General features: G+C 41.0%; 1 protein-coding gene across 1 annotated transcript; it reads right to left on the bottom strand.

Annotated features, from left to right (window-relative positions):
* Positions 1-7,989: 7,989 nt before the first annotated feature.
* LOC125220290 lies at positions 7,990-8,427 on the bottom strand. Its single transcript, XM_048122448.1, has one exon. It carries the CDS (start codon positions 8,425-8,427, stop codon positions 7,990-7,992), a length of 438 nt encoding a protein of 145 aa, XP_047978405.1.
* Positions 8,428-19,005: the final 10,578 nt, after the last annotated feature.

Genomic DNA, 19,005 nt, shown 5'->3' with positions numbered 1-19,005 from the left:
TAAATCTCGTGCCCAAAAGAAATGTTTCGCTTATCTTGGAACGAATGAGCAATATTTCCACACCATAGCAGAAAGAAAGAAGAATCAGAATAATAATTCAAGATAACTAATAAGGCAGCTTAAATTTCTATACTCAATAGAGAGAGATTTATATAAATATTACTCCTGGATTTTAATACTATAAAGATATAGCGACGCAACCTAATGCCAACAAATTCTGGATTTCTCTCTCTCTAAACAAACCATAATTTTATTTTTGTTGTTCGAAATTGCATAGTAAGACTCGCTTCATTAGAGAGAGAAAATATGTTATTTTTAAAAACAGTTTTTATTTTTAAAAGACGAGGAAATATATTATTTTGTATCCGTGATGTCATGACTTAATAAATTTATTCAAGTAATTCAAGTTGCTATTTAAATATCAACTAAATTTAAAATATGTTTGGTGAGAATGATATGTATAATATAATACTTCCTCCGTCTCATAAAAGATATCCTACTTTTCTTTTTATTTTGTTCCATTCAAGATGTCGTTTTTTCATTTTTAGAAAAAAATCTCTTTCACAATAATATAATATTATATTTTCTCTTTCCACTTAACAATAAAAAACAAAACATCCTAAAATCACGTGTCGTCACACAAGTGTGACATCTTTTATGAGACGGAGGGAGTATTAATACTTTGTTCAACACCGAAAACGTATTTGTACGAAAGATATTAACGCAATAATTGACATATTCTATTTAATTATAAAAAAAAGATGTAATTAGCAATTAATTATGAATAACATTTATTTGGATTTAATTAAACTCCCTTTGTCCCATAAAAATTAATAGATTTAAATGGTATGAATTTTAATTCACAATTAGTAAAATATAAAAAATAATAAAAGTTGAAGCATTGGTAGTGGAGAATGAGTCTTACCTCATAAGAGCATCCGAAGCAGTGCTCTTCCGCAAGAGTAGTCGTCGTGCTGATGGCACGGCAAGAGCCGTGCTCGCCGCTGCGCTCTTGCCATCGGCACGGACGTGCTCTTCCGCAAAAGCACCATCGTGCCGACGGCAAGAGCACGAGCAGCCGACGTGGAATGCTCTGATTGGCCGTTGGTTAATCATTTTCTAAAAAAATATATGAAAAATCCAGATTTAATAACAAAAAGATGTTTCAACTTCCTAATGAAATATATCCATTTTTTCACCCTTTTAATTTATTTTTTTATTATGTTTATCCCAAAATTCACACTTTTATCTATAAATACCCACACTTCAACACAAAGTTCACACTAAACCAAACAACTCTCTCAATCTCAATTTTTTGGATTTTAATTATGTAATTTTTAATAGTATTCCGGGTGTTTTTAATGCATTTTAATATTGTGAAAAAATTTTTAGTAATTGAAGTATTTAAATTGAATAATAGAATGATGAGACCCTTGAGCATGCTCCTGTGGAAGAGCGTGGATGTGGGTATTGTGCTCTTACAGAATAGTAGAGAATTAAAAATGAATAAAGGGGGGCCTGGGCCCACATCTGCTTTTGGCAGAGAATGAATGTGGATGCTCTTAGACAGAAAAAGTTTCCTAAATTAGAAATTTTGGAATAATTTTTAGGGATAAACTAAAATAAAAATATTATATATTTATTTTGTTCGTATTTACATTCAAATTTCTTTTTATATACATTTAACTTTTTTTCACATTTATCAATATTTTTATTTGTATAACTAAATTATTTCTCATTTTTGTAACAGTGAAATCGATAGTAGTTTATTTTTGAATTATTTAGTCATTGAAATGTTATTGTTCTACGTAATTAATACTCCCTCCGTTCCGCTTTAGAAGTCCCGATTGATCAATTTTGGGCGTCCCACTTTAGGAGTCCCGGTTAAGATAAATTAATAAAAAATGCCTACAGAGTGTTAAAAGTGGGTCTTTATATCCACTACAACTAATAAAAAAGTGTTAAAAGTGGGTCCCAACATCCACTACAACTAATAAAATAGTGTTAAAAGTGAGTCCCAACATCCACTACAACATTTATTTATTGGACACTCAATTAAAAAAGGGTCCCAACATCCACTATAATATTTATTTATTACACACTCACACATTTTTTTCTTAAAACATGTGCCTGACTCAATCGGGACTCCTAAAGCTGAACGGAGGAAGTAGTACTTAATTCGTACTATAATAGATGACACATTCCGGAAATGGCATGAGATTTTAAGTGATGTTTTTTTGTGTGTTAAGTGCAAAACCAAAATAGTATGTTTATATTAATGTGAGAGAGAATTTAAAAAAAAAAAAAAACAGGAAATGTGACATCTTTTCTGTGACAAACTAAAAAGAAAGGTGTGGCATCTATGATCTATTATACTCCCTCCGTCCCAGTTTTATAGTCACATTTTGCCATGAAAGTCCGTCCCACATTTATAGTCACATTTAGAATTTTCCATATTTGGAAATAAAATTTTACCCCATTATTCACTAAAACTACACTCAAATGTCATTATCAACACAAAAATAAACCAAAACAAAAATTAAAAAACCCAAAAGTCAACAAGGGACTTACTTTCAATCAACTCACTTAATTTATTACACACTCCTTCATCTCACTTCATTTATTACACACTCCACCATCTCACTCTTCCATTTCAGTTCATTTATTACACACTCTATCATCTCACTTCATTAATTACACACTCTACCAATTCCTTAAAACTCGTGCCCTAACTAAATGTGACTATAAATGTGGGACGGAGGGAGTAGGATGGTGGAATATTATATTAGTGTTTTAAAGTGTTCTAATCAATACTATTATTTTTTTTGTAATTTTAAAGTTAATGTAATTGTATTCCTTATTTCTTATTTTTATTAATTTTATTAAAATATTTAATCAGTGAAAATTATATAGCCCGTGCATAGCACGGGTGATGATACTAGTTATTTTAATCGATCAGTAGTTGGGCTATTTGTGGGCCATTTTGTATGCATAATGTGGGCCATGAGTATTCTTTATTTGGGTTGTTGTGTGCTGGCAGGTATGTAAACTATTGGGCTCTTTTTTTGGAGCATTTTGGATATTTTAATTCTAATATTATTAGAATTAAATCCTTATATTAATTATATTATTTTTGTTAACATATTTGGATTTTTTTTAATTTACAGAAAATTAAATTTGAATTATACTCCTTTAGTCCCATAAAAATAAGGACATTTTTCACTTTGGGAAGTCCTATGAAAGTATCCCTTTTATTTTTGGTAGAGTGAAGGTAAAACTAATCCTGAACATATGCTTATTTTATGATTTTAGTCCTATACTTTATCTTTTGAATTTTTGCATCCTGAATATTTCAACTCGGATCACAATTGGTCCTACACTAACAATTCCATCAATTTCTAAACAATTTTAATTTTGACCGAATTTGATGGTTTTAATAGTCTCATTCGATTTAAAACCATTTAAAAGTCGGTTTAGGACCAGTTTTGTCACTCGGGCTCTTCCGGGGCCTTTCTATATGTCTGTTGTTTATGGGAAATGTTCAAGGGTTGGAAGGCACCCGATGTGGGATAAACTGAGAGAAATCGCTGTTCAAATGGAGGGTCTCCCGTGGCTTGTAAGGGGAGATTTCAATATTTTTCTTTCAGAGGACGAGCGTCGGGGGAGTAGGGTAAAAAGGGCAAGAGAAATGGTGGAGTTTGCCGATGCTATCAGTGATTGTCAACTGCTCGATCTAGGAGCAGATGGGGCTCAGTTTTCTTGGTCCAGGGGAGAGATTTTTGAAAGGTTGGACAGGGCCTTGATAGGCGATGGTTGGCCGGATTTGTTTGCAGCTACGCGTGTGACTAATTTTCCGAGAGTGCTTTCAGATCATAGCCCCTTGCTCATCCAATGTCAGCTCCCAGGGCCGCCTATTCGGCCTACTTTTAGATTCCAGAACATGTGGGTGAGGCACCACTCTTTCTTGAAGGAAGTAGAAAGATGTTGGGAAGGGGGAACTAGAGAGAGGGGTATGGTGAATCTGCAGCTCAAGCTGGGTCGGGTTAAGAGGGGCTTGAAATCCTGGAACAAGCTGGTCTTTGGTAACCTTTTTGACAAACTTAAACGGGCAGAAGAGGAGGCTCAGGAGACCCTTGAGAGGTTTGAACAATGTCAGTCGCCAGAAAACAGGTCGGAGATAAATAGGGCAGCAGCTGAGCTGACTTTGATGTTAAAAATGGAAGATGATTTTTGGAAGCAAAAGGCGGCCATTAAATGGTCAGTTGAAGGGGAAAGGAACACTAAATTTTTTCAAGGTTGGGTCAAACAGAAAAGGGAGAAAGGGAGGATTCACTCAATTGAAGATGGGGATCAAGTAATCACTGAGGATGGAGAAATCAGGAACTCGGCAGTTTCCTTTTTCCAAGACTTGCTGAATTCAGACATTGATCATCTTCAAGAACCGAACCTGGACTTGTTATCTTCTTTACCTCCAGAGCTCAATTGGGAAGAACTGGAAAAGGAGCCAACGGAGCAAGAGGTGAAAAAAATTGTGTTTGAAATAAAGGCAGACAGCGCATCGGGTCCAGATGGATTTTCTTCTCTTTTCTTTCAGAGATGTTGGGATATCATTCGAGTAGATGTCCTTGAGGCGGTGCGGGAGTTTTTCTCAGGAGCCATAATGCCAAGAGGATTTGCAGCAACTATGATAATCCTAATTCGAAAAAAGAAAAATCCAACCAAGTGGTCAGAGTACAGGCCAATTAGTTTATGCAATGTATCAAACAAGATAATCTCCAAGCTCATTGCAACAAGAATGTCACCGCTACTTCCTTTGGTCACGGCTCCAAATCAGAGCGGCTTCATTAAGGGTCGGCTTTTGAGTGACATTGTTCTTCTTGTGAAGGAAATATTCCATGAGTTGTGGAAATGCAATCCTTCCCCAAATTTGGTCATTAAACTTGATATGGCCAAGGCATACGACCGTGTTCAATGGCCTTTTTTGCTGAAAGTTTTGAGGAAAATGGGGTTCTCGGAAACGTGGGTGAGTTTAATAGAGAGATGTATCAATCCTTGCTGGTTCTCGGTTCTCATTAATGGCTCACCGGCTGGTTTCTTTAAATCCTCCCGTGGGCTTCGTCAAGGAGATCCTCTCTCTCCCTCTCTGTTTATTCTTGCTGCAGATTATTTGTCTCGAGCTTTGGATCATCTTATACTTGGGAGGAAGGAGATGAGATTTTGCACTGCCAGATACACAATGGGAGTGTCTCACCTTGCATACGCAGATGATATTATTATCTTTACACAGGCTAGAAGAGCTACACTCCGGAAACTCAAAGGATGTCTCAAACACTATATGGAGGTTTCTGGTCAAAAAATTAATGAAGATAAAAGCTGCTTTTATATTGATAAGAAACATGAAGAGTGGGCAGAGGGAGTGAAGGCGGCTGGAGGTTTCCAACAAGGAAGTTTCCCATGCAATTACCTTGGTGTTCCGATATTTCGAGGTCAAAAGAAGACAAGTTTATTCTTGTTCATTCGGGATAAACTTTCGGCAAGGCTTCACAGTTGGTGCCATAGACATTTATCTTTTGGAGGAAGACTTACATTAATTAAGAGTGTTCTCGAGGCCATCCCAATCCACATCTTTCAGGTACTAGAACCGACAAAAGGGGCTCTTAAACTGATGGAACAGGTTTTAGCCAGATATTTTTGGGGGTCTTGCAACACTAAAGCGAAGACTCACTGGATCAAATGGGATGATTCTTACCGGCCTACAGATGAAGGGGGTCTCGGGCTAAGACGTATGGCTGACACTGTGGAAGCTTTGAATTTTAAACTTTGGTGGAGGTTTAGAGAAAAGAGCTCCCTTTGGGCAAAATACATGCATAGAAAGTACTGGTCGATCTCGGCCTCCCTGGCAATTTCCCGTTCAAACCGTTTCAGCCCCATCTGGAGAAGAATGTACAAAGCAGGGGTGAAATGCCAGAGCTTCATTAGTTGGATGTTGGGGGATGGTAAAGTGAGTTTCTGGGATGACACTTGGGTAAAAGACAAACCGGTCTCCTCCCTTCTTTCAAGGGAAGGGGCGCCTGATTTTGCTCGAGTGGAGGAGTTCTGGACAGACACAGGCTAGAATGAGGCGACACTTTCTAACTTGATGGATGAGTGGGGCATACCAAGAGAGGTGGTGGAAGAGATCCTTCTTATCCCCATCGATCATTCAGTAAGAGATATCTGTAGATGGAACTTGACGTCAAATAGAAACTTCACGGTTGCCTCGGCCTGGGAGCTGCTACGTCATAGAGGTGAACCACTTGGAGTATATAACATCATTTGGAGCAAAGGGATTTCACCCACCCTGTCGGTTTTCCTCTGGCGCCAACAGAATCCCAGTAGATGCGAAACTTCAATGGCGAGGTGTTTCCCTTGCGTCAAAGTGTAGGTGTTGCGAGATGTCACAGGAGGAAACTCGACTTCACCTGTTTGTAAATGGAGAGGCAGCTTCAGATATTTTAGAACCACTTTGTGAAATGGTTCCCTCATGTCCCGAATTATTGGGGTCCAGGTCTTAACTTGGAAGGTAGACTACGTTGGTGGCATAGGCACTTGGATATTAGGGATATACTTCATATTTGTGCGCTCATCCCGTGTTTAATTATGTGGTATATCTGGACGGAAAGAAATGGGTGTGTGCACCGAGAAAGAATGTTCAAGGTGGAGAATGTTTGCAAAAGGGTGGAGATGCATTTGAAAATTTTGATTTGGGCTGGACATCTGGGACCGGCACATTGGAGGGGGTGTGAACCAAGGATGGATCTGATGCAGATAGCGATGAGAGAGCCTAGGATCAAATGGGTGGAAAAGATAGAGTGGAAACCTCCGGACTGGCCATGGATCAAACTAAACGTAGATGGGGCTTTTGCAGGGGCAGGACCAGCGCGGGGGGTGGAGGTCTGATCCGCGACCATTTAGGGGAGATATTGGATGCCTTCTGTGTTCCTTTGGTAGCGGACTCAGGATTGGAAGCTGAGTTGAAATCGATGCTGGAAGGAATCCCGGTGGCTAAGGCCCACAGCAAGCAGATTTGGATTGAAACCGATGCGGAGGTGGTATGTTCCATGCTGAGTAAAGGACATTTGGGGCCAGCAAAGTTGAGGCATGAAATCGTAATGATAAGAATAGCTATCAAGGATATTTCTTGGAAAATTTCACACATCCGAAGGGAGGGAAACAAAGCAGCCGATCATTTAGCCGATCTGGGAAAAGTGTGTACCTCCTTAACGAGGTTTCAGGCAGATGCGGTCCCGGGATGGGTGAAAGCTCTTGCAAGATTGGACCAGCTTGGTATGCCTAACTTTAGGTTTAGACGATAGAGTGTTTTTCTTTCTTGATTGTTGTTGTGTTGGTCATGTTGGAGGGGATTGCAGTTTTATTTTGATGCATCCACCTTGATTTAAGCCCGTCCACTTTCGGGATGGGTTGATTGTAATACCTTTTTAGCATGATATATAGGGGATGAGGGTCCTATTTAACCCTCCACCGGGAAGGTGTTTGATTAAAAAAAAAAGTTAACTTATACATTTAAACATGCATTAACATCCATTAAATGTAAAACATAACAACATTTTGACAAAAATAATCTGTTTTATTCATTGGAAAATAAAATAAGAGTTTTACAGTATTCAATCACTCGAAACGTGATTTCTAGTATACAAACTCTAACACAAATTTCACTCGATATCTCCCTCTCAATTAGCTAAAAATAGAAATAAAGCAATAAAAGGACTCTTAAATATAATTTAGAGTTTCACCAAATTAATATTTAAGATCCGAAAATCTTTTTGGTATTTTTAATATTTTCCTACTTACTTAAAATTAAATTACTAAATATTCACAATATTTACATCATTACAAAGGGCATTTGACATTCTACCTGGTCAATAAGCACAAATCATATAAAGTTGGCCAGGTGGAATTCCAAATCCCTTTCCTACTGGTCATTAGACGCTAATAAAATGTAGGAATTTCTTCCACTACACACATCTCTGCATTTTCCCTATATATTTTCAACCTATGCCCATTTACGACAAAAGGTTCAGAATTAGGGATACTCCCTGAAATCTCGACCGCTCCATTAGCACGTAGTGCGGAGATAATGTAAGGTCCTGCCCATTTTGACCAGAGTTTCCCAGGCATTAGCTTCAGTCTCGAATGGAAGAGTAGTACTTTCTGGCCAACTTGGATATCCTTGGTCCTAAGATTTTTGTCGTGCCACATCTTCGTTTTCTCCTTGTACCACATGGCTGAGTCAAATGACTCCAATATGAGTTCTTCCAGCTCCTGTAGTTGCAGCTTCCTTTCCTCCTCACAGGCTCTAGCATCCATGTTAACATGTTGAACTGCCCAGTACGCTCGGTGCTCAATTCCCACTGGTAAGTGGCACATCTTCCCAAAAATAATACGGTATGGGGACATCCCTATAGGCATTTTGTAGGCTGTTCGATACGCCCACAGAGCATCTTCCAACCTTGTGCTCCAATCCTTTCTGGAGGGGTTGACTGTCTTTTACAAGATGCTTTTTATCTCTATGTTTGAGATCTCCGCTTGCCCATTGGCTTGAGGGTGGTAAGGACTAGATAGGCGGTGATGGACCCCGTACTTTTTCATCAAGGCTTCGACTGTACGGTTGCAAAAATGAGTTCCTTGATCGGATATGATTGCCCTTGGTATCCCAAATCGGCTGAATATATGACTCTTGAGGAACTTAGCGACCTCCTTGGATTCACAAGTGCTCGTGGCCTTGGCTTCTATCCACTTCAATACATACTCGACTGCCACCTGGATGTAGGAATTCCTGTAAGATGAGGGAAAAGGACTCATGAAGTCCATGCCCCAGATGTCGAACACTTCACAAACAATCACTAGAACTTGTGGCATTTCATTCCTTGCGGAGATCCCACCGGTCAGTTGGTAACAGTCACAGCCTCTGCAGAACTCATATGCATCCCTGTTTAGAGTCGGCCAATAGAATCCGCTATCCAGCACCTTCCTTGCAGTTTTCCTTGGTCCGAAGTGCGCTCCACATGCCAAGGAGTGACAGTGTATTAGTACATCCCGTTGCTCCCAGTCAGGAACACATCTCCTTATAACTTGGTCGGCCCTTGCCTTCCACAAGTATGGATCGTCCAAGATATAATACTTTGCTTTACTCTTGATCTTCATCCTCCGAGCCCTCATCACGTTTGGCACCATTGGGAGCTCTCCCGTCACTAGATAGTTGGCCAAGTCTGCAAACCAGGATTCCTGACCTATCTTCTCTTTCCCTTTGGTTGTCATATCCTGACTAGTAAGCCTCATTACTTCTTCCCAATCGATATTCCTTGCGGAGAAAATCACCTCACATAAATGCTCGACTGGGAATCGATCATGCACATCTTCACTGTTCCCTTCTTGCACTATTCTGCTCAAATGGTCTGCTACCTTGTCTTCGACTCCCTTCTTGTCTTCTACTTCCCAATCAAACTCTTGCAATAGAAGTACCCATCTGATCAGTCGGGGTTTTGACTCCTTCTTTGCAATGAGATACTTAATGGCCGCATGGTCAGTATAGAAGATGACCTTGGATCCTAATGGGTACTGCCTGAACTTCTCGAACGAATAAACAACAACCAACATCTCTTTCTCGGTGGTGTCATAGTTCCGTTGGACTTGATTCAAGGTCTTAGATGCATAGAATATCACGTACCTTTTCCCATCGATCTTCTGACCCAGTACGGCTCCCACGACATAGTCACTAGCATCGCACATTACCTCAAAGGGGTGATCCCAATTAGGAGCCTGGATAATTGGTGCAGATGTCAACTTTTCCTTGAGGAGGTTAAAGGCAGCCTTGCAATGCTCGTCGAAAACGAACTCCACCTCATTCTGGAGAAGTCTGGTAAGAGGTTGGGCGATCTTAACGAAATCCTTGATAATCTCAGATAAAAACCAGCGTGCCCCAGAAAACCTCTTATCCCCTTCTGGTCAGTAGGGAAAGGCAACTTGGATATGACGTCTACCTTGGCTTGGTCCACCTGGATTCCTTTTACCGACACCACGTGCCCTAAGACAATCCCTTCTGTAACCATAAAATGGCATTTCTCGAAATTCAAAACCAAATTCCTTGCTTGGCATCTTGCTAGCACGACATCCAAACACTGTAAGCACGAGTCGAGAGAGTCTCCGTAGACCGTGAAATCATCCATGAAGATCTCTATGCAATCTTCTATCAAATCCGAGAATATGCTCATCATGCAGCGTTGGAATGTGCCAGGGGCGTTGCATAGGCCGAAGGGCATGCGTCTGTACGCATAGGTTCCAAACGGGCAGGTAAACGTCGTCTTATCCTGGTCCTCGGGGTTCACGTAAATTTGGAAATAGCCACTGTACCCATCCAAAAAACAGAAGTACTTCCTCCCAGCCAGTCGCTCAAGCATTTGATCGATGAATGACAGGGGGAAATGGTCCTTCCTGGTTGCAGTGTTCAGCTTGCGGTAATCTATACACATTCACCATCCAGTGACCAGTCTGGTGGGCACTAGCTCATTCCTCTCATTCTTAACCACCTGGATCCTGGATTTTTTGGGGACCATATGGATCGGACTGACCCATTCACTATCGGGTACCGAATATATGATGCCCAACGAGAGCAACTTCAAGATCTCCTTCAGTATCTCTTCGTGCATATTGGGGTTCACCTTCATCTGCGAATCTCTATGTGCTTTGGCTCATTCCTCCAACCTAATATGGTGCATGCAGACATCTGGACTTATCCTCACCAAGTCTGTAAGGCTCCATCCAATAGCCTTCTTATTTTTGCTCAGCACGGTCAGTAACCTTGCCTCTTGCTCTTCAGTTAGCCCACTATTAATGATCACAGGGAACGAGTCTTCCTCGTCGAGGTAGGCATACTTAAGGTTCACTGGCAACTTCTTCAGCTCCACTTGTGGGGGTAGTGTGTCCATAGGTAGAGGGTTTTTCGTAGAATCCCCCTCTTGCTCTACTTCACCATCTGAGATTTCTTCCATACTGGTTGGTAAATAAGCCCCCTCGGCTCCCGCGACTTCCGACTACTGACAGAATTCCCTGATTGCTTCTTCTATTTCCTCGTCAGTTAACCCTTGGTTACTGATCAGATCACACCATGCAGCTGCCTCCACATCAGCCTTTGCATGCACATCAAGGCTTGGAGCTTCTCCTGCAATAACTCGGTCTCAAGAAATTCTTGGACTAGGGGGTCAATAACATCACCATAGCATAGATTTTCAGAATCTATCGGTTTTTTCATGGCTTCATTGATGTCAAAAACTAATTTTTCACCATTAAAGTCAATGCATATTGTCCCCTCAGCCATATCTACAATTGTCTTAGTTGTTCTTAAAAATGGTCTCACTAACAATATCCCGCTAGACTCCCTAGCTTTTAGTTCGCTCATCTTAATCACATAAAAATCAGCAGGATAAGTAAAGTCTTGTATTCTGACCAACACGTTTTCTAACACACCCTCAAGAATTATACATGACCTATCAGCCAGTTGGATCAACATCCTAGTGTTTGACAACTTTACCCCCTTCAACCGATTATAAATGGATAAAGGCATAACATTGATATATGCTCCCAGATCACACATTGCATGCTCGATTTTTACATCTCCAATTGTTATGGGTAAAGTGAACATACCTGGGTTGGCTCTCTTGGGTGGTAGTTCCTCCTGCACAATAGCTGAAGTTATCCCTTCCACCATGATTTTTCCATCCTCCTGGGCCTTCCCGGCTATGAACTCTTTGATAAACTTCCCCAACGGGGGTAGTCTCATAGCTTGGAGGAATGGTATGGTGACATCCAGCTTCCAAAAGATTGACATGAAATCCACGAGGTTACATTCTTGTGGACTTTCTCTTCGTAAGGGTTTCCCCTTTAGCCTCTTCAACAAGCCTTTGTGGACTTTCCTTTGGTGCCTCCTGGGTTTGAGGTCCCGACGTGGGTATTGTTTCTTCAGGTTGCTCGTTTCTAGATTGTGGTTCTTCCTCCTTTCCTTTCCTAGTAGGCTCCTCGTTTAGAAAAAACAGATCCTCTATCTGAGGCAGAGGCCTCTTGAGCTCTTCCACTGAGACGGTGTCGCTCAGCATCCTTGCTCCACTAGACTCCCCAATAGGGTTTCTGAGTTGAGGTCCATTATAGGCTGTTCCGGACCGCAGTGTGATTTTACTCACATTGGCCTTTTCAGGTACATGGACTGTAGACGGGAGTTTCCCTGAGTTCCCTTTCATTTCGCCCACCGAGTTTGCGAGTTGGGCTAACTGTTTGTTCATCATATCCATATTAGCCCTATGCTCCTTCTGGGAGCTTTGCATCCCTTGCACTACTTCATTATTGGATTGCAAGTCACTTTTGATACTCTGCTGCGAAGCGAGCATCTCTCCCATCATGTCTTCCATAGACCTTCTTGACCTATTTGGGTAATGGAACTGATTTGAACCTTGGTGCTGGTTGTAATGGGGTGGTGGGTTTTCCTGGTAACTCGGGGAATTTTGCTGGTTTTGGTTCGGTGGGTACTGATTATACTTGGCAGGAGGGTTGTACTGGTCGTGGTTGTGTTGGTTCTGGTTATGGTTTGGGAATTGATTTTGGCCATGAAACTGATTTTGGTTTTGGTTATAGGACTGGTTTTGGTTCTGGTTGTTTTGGTAGTTCCTTTGGTGGGGGGTACATATGCTGGGTTCGGATTCTGGTTTTGGGGGTTTTGGTTCTGAGGTTGCTGGTTCCTTCCTGCCCAGTTAGACTGGTGGTCAGGATTCGTTGGGCCACGGTTGAAGTTTTGGTTCGAGTGGGGGTTGGGCTGATTCTGACCTTGATTTTGGTTCTGATTCTGATTTCCATCTCCCCATCGGAAGTTTTGGTGATCCCTCCATGGTGCGTCCCTCTGCTTCCCCGGAATCCAATTCCCATTAGAATTGTAGTACCCTGCGGCATTAGCTTGCTCTACATCAGGTAGGTCGTTTGGTTGATCATATGGTCGCTCTGGAGCCTCTTTGCCACCAGTCGGAGAAGGTGGTGGAGTATTCTGTTTGATTGTCGTCAGCAACTCCTTCTTCAATTCCTCCATTTTCAGATCCATCCCTTCCTCCTGGTCAGTAGCCGAAGCACTTGCCACTCTTTCTCTGCTGTACCCATCCCTTGTGTTGTCGTACGTCTTTTTCGCATTCAACAGTTTACGTAAGACCTTCTTGACTTGACTGACCCTCAACTGTGTGAAATCACCTCCGGACGATGAATTCACCAGATCATTCGCTTCTTTGTTCATTCCTTCATAAAAGGTGTAATGCACCTCTATCTCCTTCATGCGATGGTTAGGGCATGACCCCAGAAGACTCATGTATTTCTCCCAATACTCGCTTAGGGTCTCATCGTACTCTTGCCTTATACATGATATCTTCCTCTTCAATGCACTTGGCTTTGAAGAAGGGAAGAACTCAGCTAGGAAAGCTGACTTGAAATCGGCCCATGTGTTGATGGAGTTGGCTGGAAGGCGCATGAACCAGGTGTTGGCCTCTCCCTTTAGGACAAACGGTAGGGCTTTCAGTCTGTAGTCATCCTCGCTTGCTCCTGCTGGCCGCCTCTGCGCCTTACAGATTTTGCAGAACTCATTAAGAATTCGTAGGGTCCCTCGTAACTCTTCCCACAGTACGTTGGCAGAATTGCAATAACGTGGGGTTTTACATCACAGGTTGTTTGGCCTGGGGTGACCACTATGGCTTGTGGGGGATCTCCGTCGGCATGCGCAAAAAGCGTTGCGAGATCTGGGTCGTCCTCACCTTGGTCAGCCATTCTCACTAGTGCTCTTACTGGTTGGAGTGGAAGCTCCGGGAGTTGGTACTCTATGTCTTCTTTCTCCTCGTCGCTACTCGTGCCTAGGTCGGACAGTGCTGTCGACAGGCCAGAACGAGTGGTCACGAGTATCGTTCCTTGGGGAAGTATCCTCGGTCTCCACTGGCTAGGAGCCGAGCTACTTCTCATAAACTGAAAATAAAAAGAAAAGGAAAATTATAAACAATATATACACCAAAAAATCACACACAGTAACAAATATGAACGTCATCCATCCCCGGCAACGGCGCCATTTTGATAGTCTCCTTTTTGGTTTTCGGGTGTCAGGTGTGTTAAATTAAAGGAGTGCGTCCAACTGATCAGGATGAGAATCCCAACCTAGATGAGTCGTTGACACGACGACCGGAACCTGGTATGCTATCAAATAAATTTCCTCAACCCACTTCTACTGGTTAGTATAGTGAAGGTAAGGGTCGAATCCCATGAGGATGGACACGTTCGGATAACTGTGGTGATATTCCTGGGTGGTTTTGTTTAGCTACCACGCTTTTGGGGTTGAGGTTCTACCTAGGCGGGAAATAAAGATGGTACTCTACTGACTAGTAGGCGTGAAAATGACCGACATGTGGTTGTGTTCGTGGAAATGGGGAACAAAGTATCTCAGAGGTGTGAAGAGTAAACAGTTACTAAATGGGGAAACTTAGACAACAGGGCATATCTGGTGGCTGGTTGGCTTTCTGACAGTACAACTGAAAAGTTAAAGACAAAAGCAAAAAGTAATCCAAAAGTAAAAGTGGTCCAAGCAAAAGTAGATTGTGATGTTTTCTTCTCCACCAAGTATTAACAAAAATCATATGAATACAAACTCCATAACTAAACTCAGATTCATAAATTCAAACTTAGGATCCATTAATAAAAATGCTCAACTTAAGATGAACAGCTGCAAATGCAGATTACTTCTACTGACTGACATGCAAGGTGGTAATAACTACGCGGAACAGGAAACTCATGCACGAAAACTTAAACTGAAACATAGCTACAAATTTCGATCAACAACTCCAGATCTAGCCTACTCAAATGAAAACACATGCACACACTTAGAAATTAAAAGCGATAACTAGATCTAACTTTCCTAGGCAGAACGAAGCATATTCAAACCAAAGAGACATGCGAAAAAGAAACTTCATAACTTAAAATATTTGGATCATAACGAAATACTTCAAAAGGCAACAAGGAGTAACGTTTGCAACAGATCCAACGAAGAAAGAAAGTAAAGATTAAACTAGAAAGCGAGTAACGATTGTTTTTGCCACTCCGGGCAGACTTCTGGACGTCAGGTGACCATGGCTGTGGCGAGGAATGAGAAGAACTGGACAATGCTGAAGGAACAAATCTTCTAGAGAGAATTCTAACTAAGTGTGGTGGTTGGACTGGCTGGAATGGTGGGATGATGACTTCTCCGGCAGACTTCTGGACGTCAGGTGACCATGGCTGTGGCGAGGAATGAGAAGAACTGGACAATGCTGAAGGAACAAATCTTCTAGAGAGAATTCTAACTAAGTGTGGTGGTTGGACTTTCGAACTCCGAACTCTCTCTCTCTCCAAGTGGCTTCTTTTATAGGGAGGCTTGCCCTTGCTTTTAGGGTAGACATCCTTTGCGAATTGACTTTTCTGCCCCTTGTTATTGATCATGCCAGCTATCCTTCTTCTCCATCTCGAGCCTTTTCTCTGGCATGCATCCTGGTCAGTATTGCACCCTTCTTGCACTCTTTTCACCTGCGGCATCCAAACCGTCTCCTATTGACTTGGTCCCTTAATCCTGCACACTTAAGCAACTGTTTTGCAGATAATACATGCATATCACGACATACTAACCAGTAACCAAGGCTTAGAATACGACTTATCAGTGGGCTTTTTGTTAAAGTTACAGTGAGAGAAGTATTTTACGTGGGCTTTCTATTTAAGATACGATTGCTGCCTTTACGTTTAAAGTATAGTTTTTATGAGAGTGCCAAGGTGATATGAAAAGTACAATTTGTTATTACAGTTTTATGAGCAATATTTTATGATGAGTGCTATTTACATCAAGTGAAAGTGATGTTATTTAGTTATGTGACATTATGTGTTGCTTTACGGGTGCTTGTGAACTATCAGCCTTCGTTGATATTGTGATCGGCTTTGACTGATAGAAAAATGAGTTTTAGTCGAAATTGTTTATGAGCAAAGGAATTGTTGAAAATTATGTCAAGCCATGTTTTGTTTTGAACTTTGCCTATCTGATTGTCTAGCAAGGGCGATGTCCCTACTAGACCATGAGTTTGTGAATTCGTTTCACCAGGAGTTTAGTGAATTAGTTATTTCACCAGTAGTTTCGTGAATTCATTTCACCAGGAGTTTCGTGAATTCATTCACCAGGAGTTTAGTGAATTCGTTTCACCAGGAATTTGTGAATTCATTTCACCAGGAGTTTCGTGAATTCGTTCACCAGGAGTTTCGTGAATTCTGTTTCACCAGTTGTTTCGTGAATTCGTTCACCAGGAGTTTAGTGAATTCGTTTCACCAGGAGTTTGTGAATCGATTTCACCAGGAGTTTCGTGAATTCGTTCACCAGGAGTTTCATGAATTTCGTTTCACCAGGAGTTAGTTCAGATACGACATTGTTCCAAGAAAATTGAACGGCAGATCGCTTTTGATAATGACAAGGAAAATGATTTAGTGTTCTCGGATCTTTTACTTAAAACCCCGAGTTTACTCAGGAGTGACTTGACAAAACCAGTTTTTAGTAAAATATATTTCGGCACGTGTCCACTGAGTACACCAAGTACTCAGCACTGCATATGTTTTAAAAAATGTGCAGGTTGAGTAGTGATGACGGCGGGCGGTGATGAGCACAGTCGACGAAGACCCTTCGATGGAATAGTACTTGGATGCGTCGTGTCTCCATACACGATGTCATCTGCTCTTGACTCTTTTGCTGCAATGTAAAAGTCTAGTTTACATTCTTTGTACCATGCACTCTGATTCATATATTCCAAGTTATTTCAGTTCAAGTACAGTTGTGCCACAGTTTTCCCCTTTCTTCCCCGCTCCTTTCATCCTCCCCTAGTCGCGATCAACTGGGCTTTCTATCCTTAGAAAGTGCGGTCATGACAAATACAGAACCGAAAGCTTAAAACATGCAGAAACTAGCACCGAATTACCAGCTAACAGAATTACCTTGGAAAGTTTTTCTTTGATAATGTTTACTTTCAGTCAGAGAGTTTGAAAAGAACAGGATGTCTCTTATGAGTCGAGTTTTCAAATTGTGAGGCCTTTAGACTAGAGAACATAGACGTTTCTCAGAGAACATAGAGTGCTTTAGGATGCATGCCTTCTAGAACATGGTTCGACCTCGAACTTAATGGAATAATTTCCAAGATCATTATTGCTTTCCTGAGCAATAAAAACAATGAGAATATATGGAGTAGATATGAGAAAGGACTCAAAAGGAGAAGATCGAGGAATTTGATTGGAGAAATGAAGAGAAACCTAAAGTGATTTTTGGCCGAGGGGCGCAATAGTTGAGGAATTGGTTGATTCCTTCAGTAAAGTTGTGTTAGGAAAAACCACGAATAAGAAAACAAAATAGGAGAATTGGAATAAGATGAATGAGAACATGGAGAACGGTGTAAGGACGTAACCAAATTTTGGGATGAAATTTTTGTTAATGTGGGTAGAATGTAACACCACGAGTTATCGTGCACAAATATTTGGAATATAAAAAAAAATTGGATGAAAAGATGATTGAATTTAATTTTGCTCTTGTGATGTTTTATTTAATCTTAAGTGAGAGGCTTAAGCTATGGTTGGTTCTTATATCTTATGGAATTAAAGTGCAAGGAAATTTATATTTCAAGGATAAAAGTAAAGGCTATACTTCTATTAGATAACTACTTTGAGGAATAAAAATACAAGAATGTTGGAGATACAAATTGCACATGCTTACATATGTGAGAGTGACAACACACACACCTACACTACACCATTCATCCTACTAACTCTAGTTAACAAGTTTGGAAGTAGTCTAATTTGGTATAGAAACCAAAGAGCTACAAGGATAGATTATCTTCCTCTTACTCCACCCTCTTCCACCTCGGTTCTTGCTCCACTAAGCTCCAACTTGACAACCAAGGAAACCTGCAATGTTAACAACAAAAGAGGATTAGAAGTTGTCAACAAAAGAGCTAAGACCTAAGCTTTCACAAAAGTAGTAAGATATCCTCACATCTCTCCACTAGAATTTGAGATAATAGAATCTTCCATGAGAAGCCATCGCCTAAGCCCACAATAGAGTTGGCAGATTCTATTCTTCCATCATCCAAGGCTGGAGAAACAACCAAGATATTAGCCTCCAAGTTATACACAAGAATAGGCATGGAAACCTACTTACAAGCTCAAAAGAGGTAGAGCTGACAGCCCAAAAATAGGAGCCTTTGCCTCCAAGTTTCAAGCACAAACAGCCAAAGGTAGAGCACTATATAAGCAGCCCCATCTCCCTTCTCCTTCCCCTCATTTTTTCGACACCACAAACTTACTCAAAATCAAGGAGTGAAGCAAGGAGGGGAAGAGGAGCAAGGAGGAGTTGTGAGGCAGAACATCGGTCCCCATCCGAGAGGAATCATCAAGCTAGGCTATCTTTGCGAGTAAAGGTGGAGTGAGGAAAAAATCATTTTAAGGAGTTTTAAGCGAACGAGGTGGGCTTTCTGTTAAAGTTACAGTTTTTACGAGAAGTATTTTACGTGGGCTTTCTATTTAAGATACGATTGTTGCTTTTTGTTTAAAGTATAGTTTTTATGAAGAGTGCCAAGGTGATATGAAAAGTACAATTTGTGATTACAGTTTTATGAGCAATATTTTATGATGAGTGCTATTTACATCAAGTAAAAGTGATATTATTTAGTTATGTGACATTATGTGTTGCTTTACGGGAGCTTGTGAACTATTAGCCTTCGTTGATATTGTGTTCGGCTTTGACCGATAGGGTTTTGAAAGGAAGTTTTGAAAGCTATGTCAAGCCATGTTTTGTTTTGAACTTTGCCTATCTGATTGTCTAGCGAAGGGCGAGGTCCCTACTAGACCAGGAGTTTGTGAATTTCACCAGAGTTTGTGAATTCATTT

The sequence above is a fragment of the Salvia hispanica genome, chromosome 4 (assembly GCF_023119035.1).
Source record: "Salvia hispanica cultivar TCC Black 2014 chromosome 4, UniMelb_Shisp_WGS_1.0, whole genome shotgun sequence".
NCBI lineage: Eukaryota > Viridiplantae > Streptophyta > Magnoliopsida > Lamiales > Lamiaceae > Salvia > Salvia hispanica.
The sequence above is the reverse complement of the archived record's forward strand: the minus strand, read 5'-3'. Positions and strand labels throughout refer to the sequence as shown.

Excerpts from the sequence above, each read along its gene's own strand:
- LOC125220290 (XM_048122448.1), bottom strand. The coding sequence starts at position 8,427 with ATGTGCCACTTACCAGTGGGAATTGAGCACCGAGCGTACTGGGCAGTT.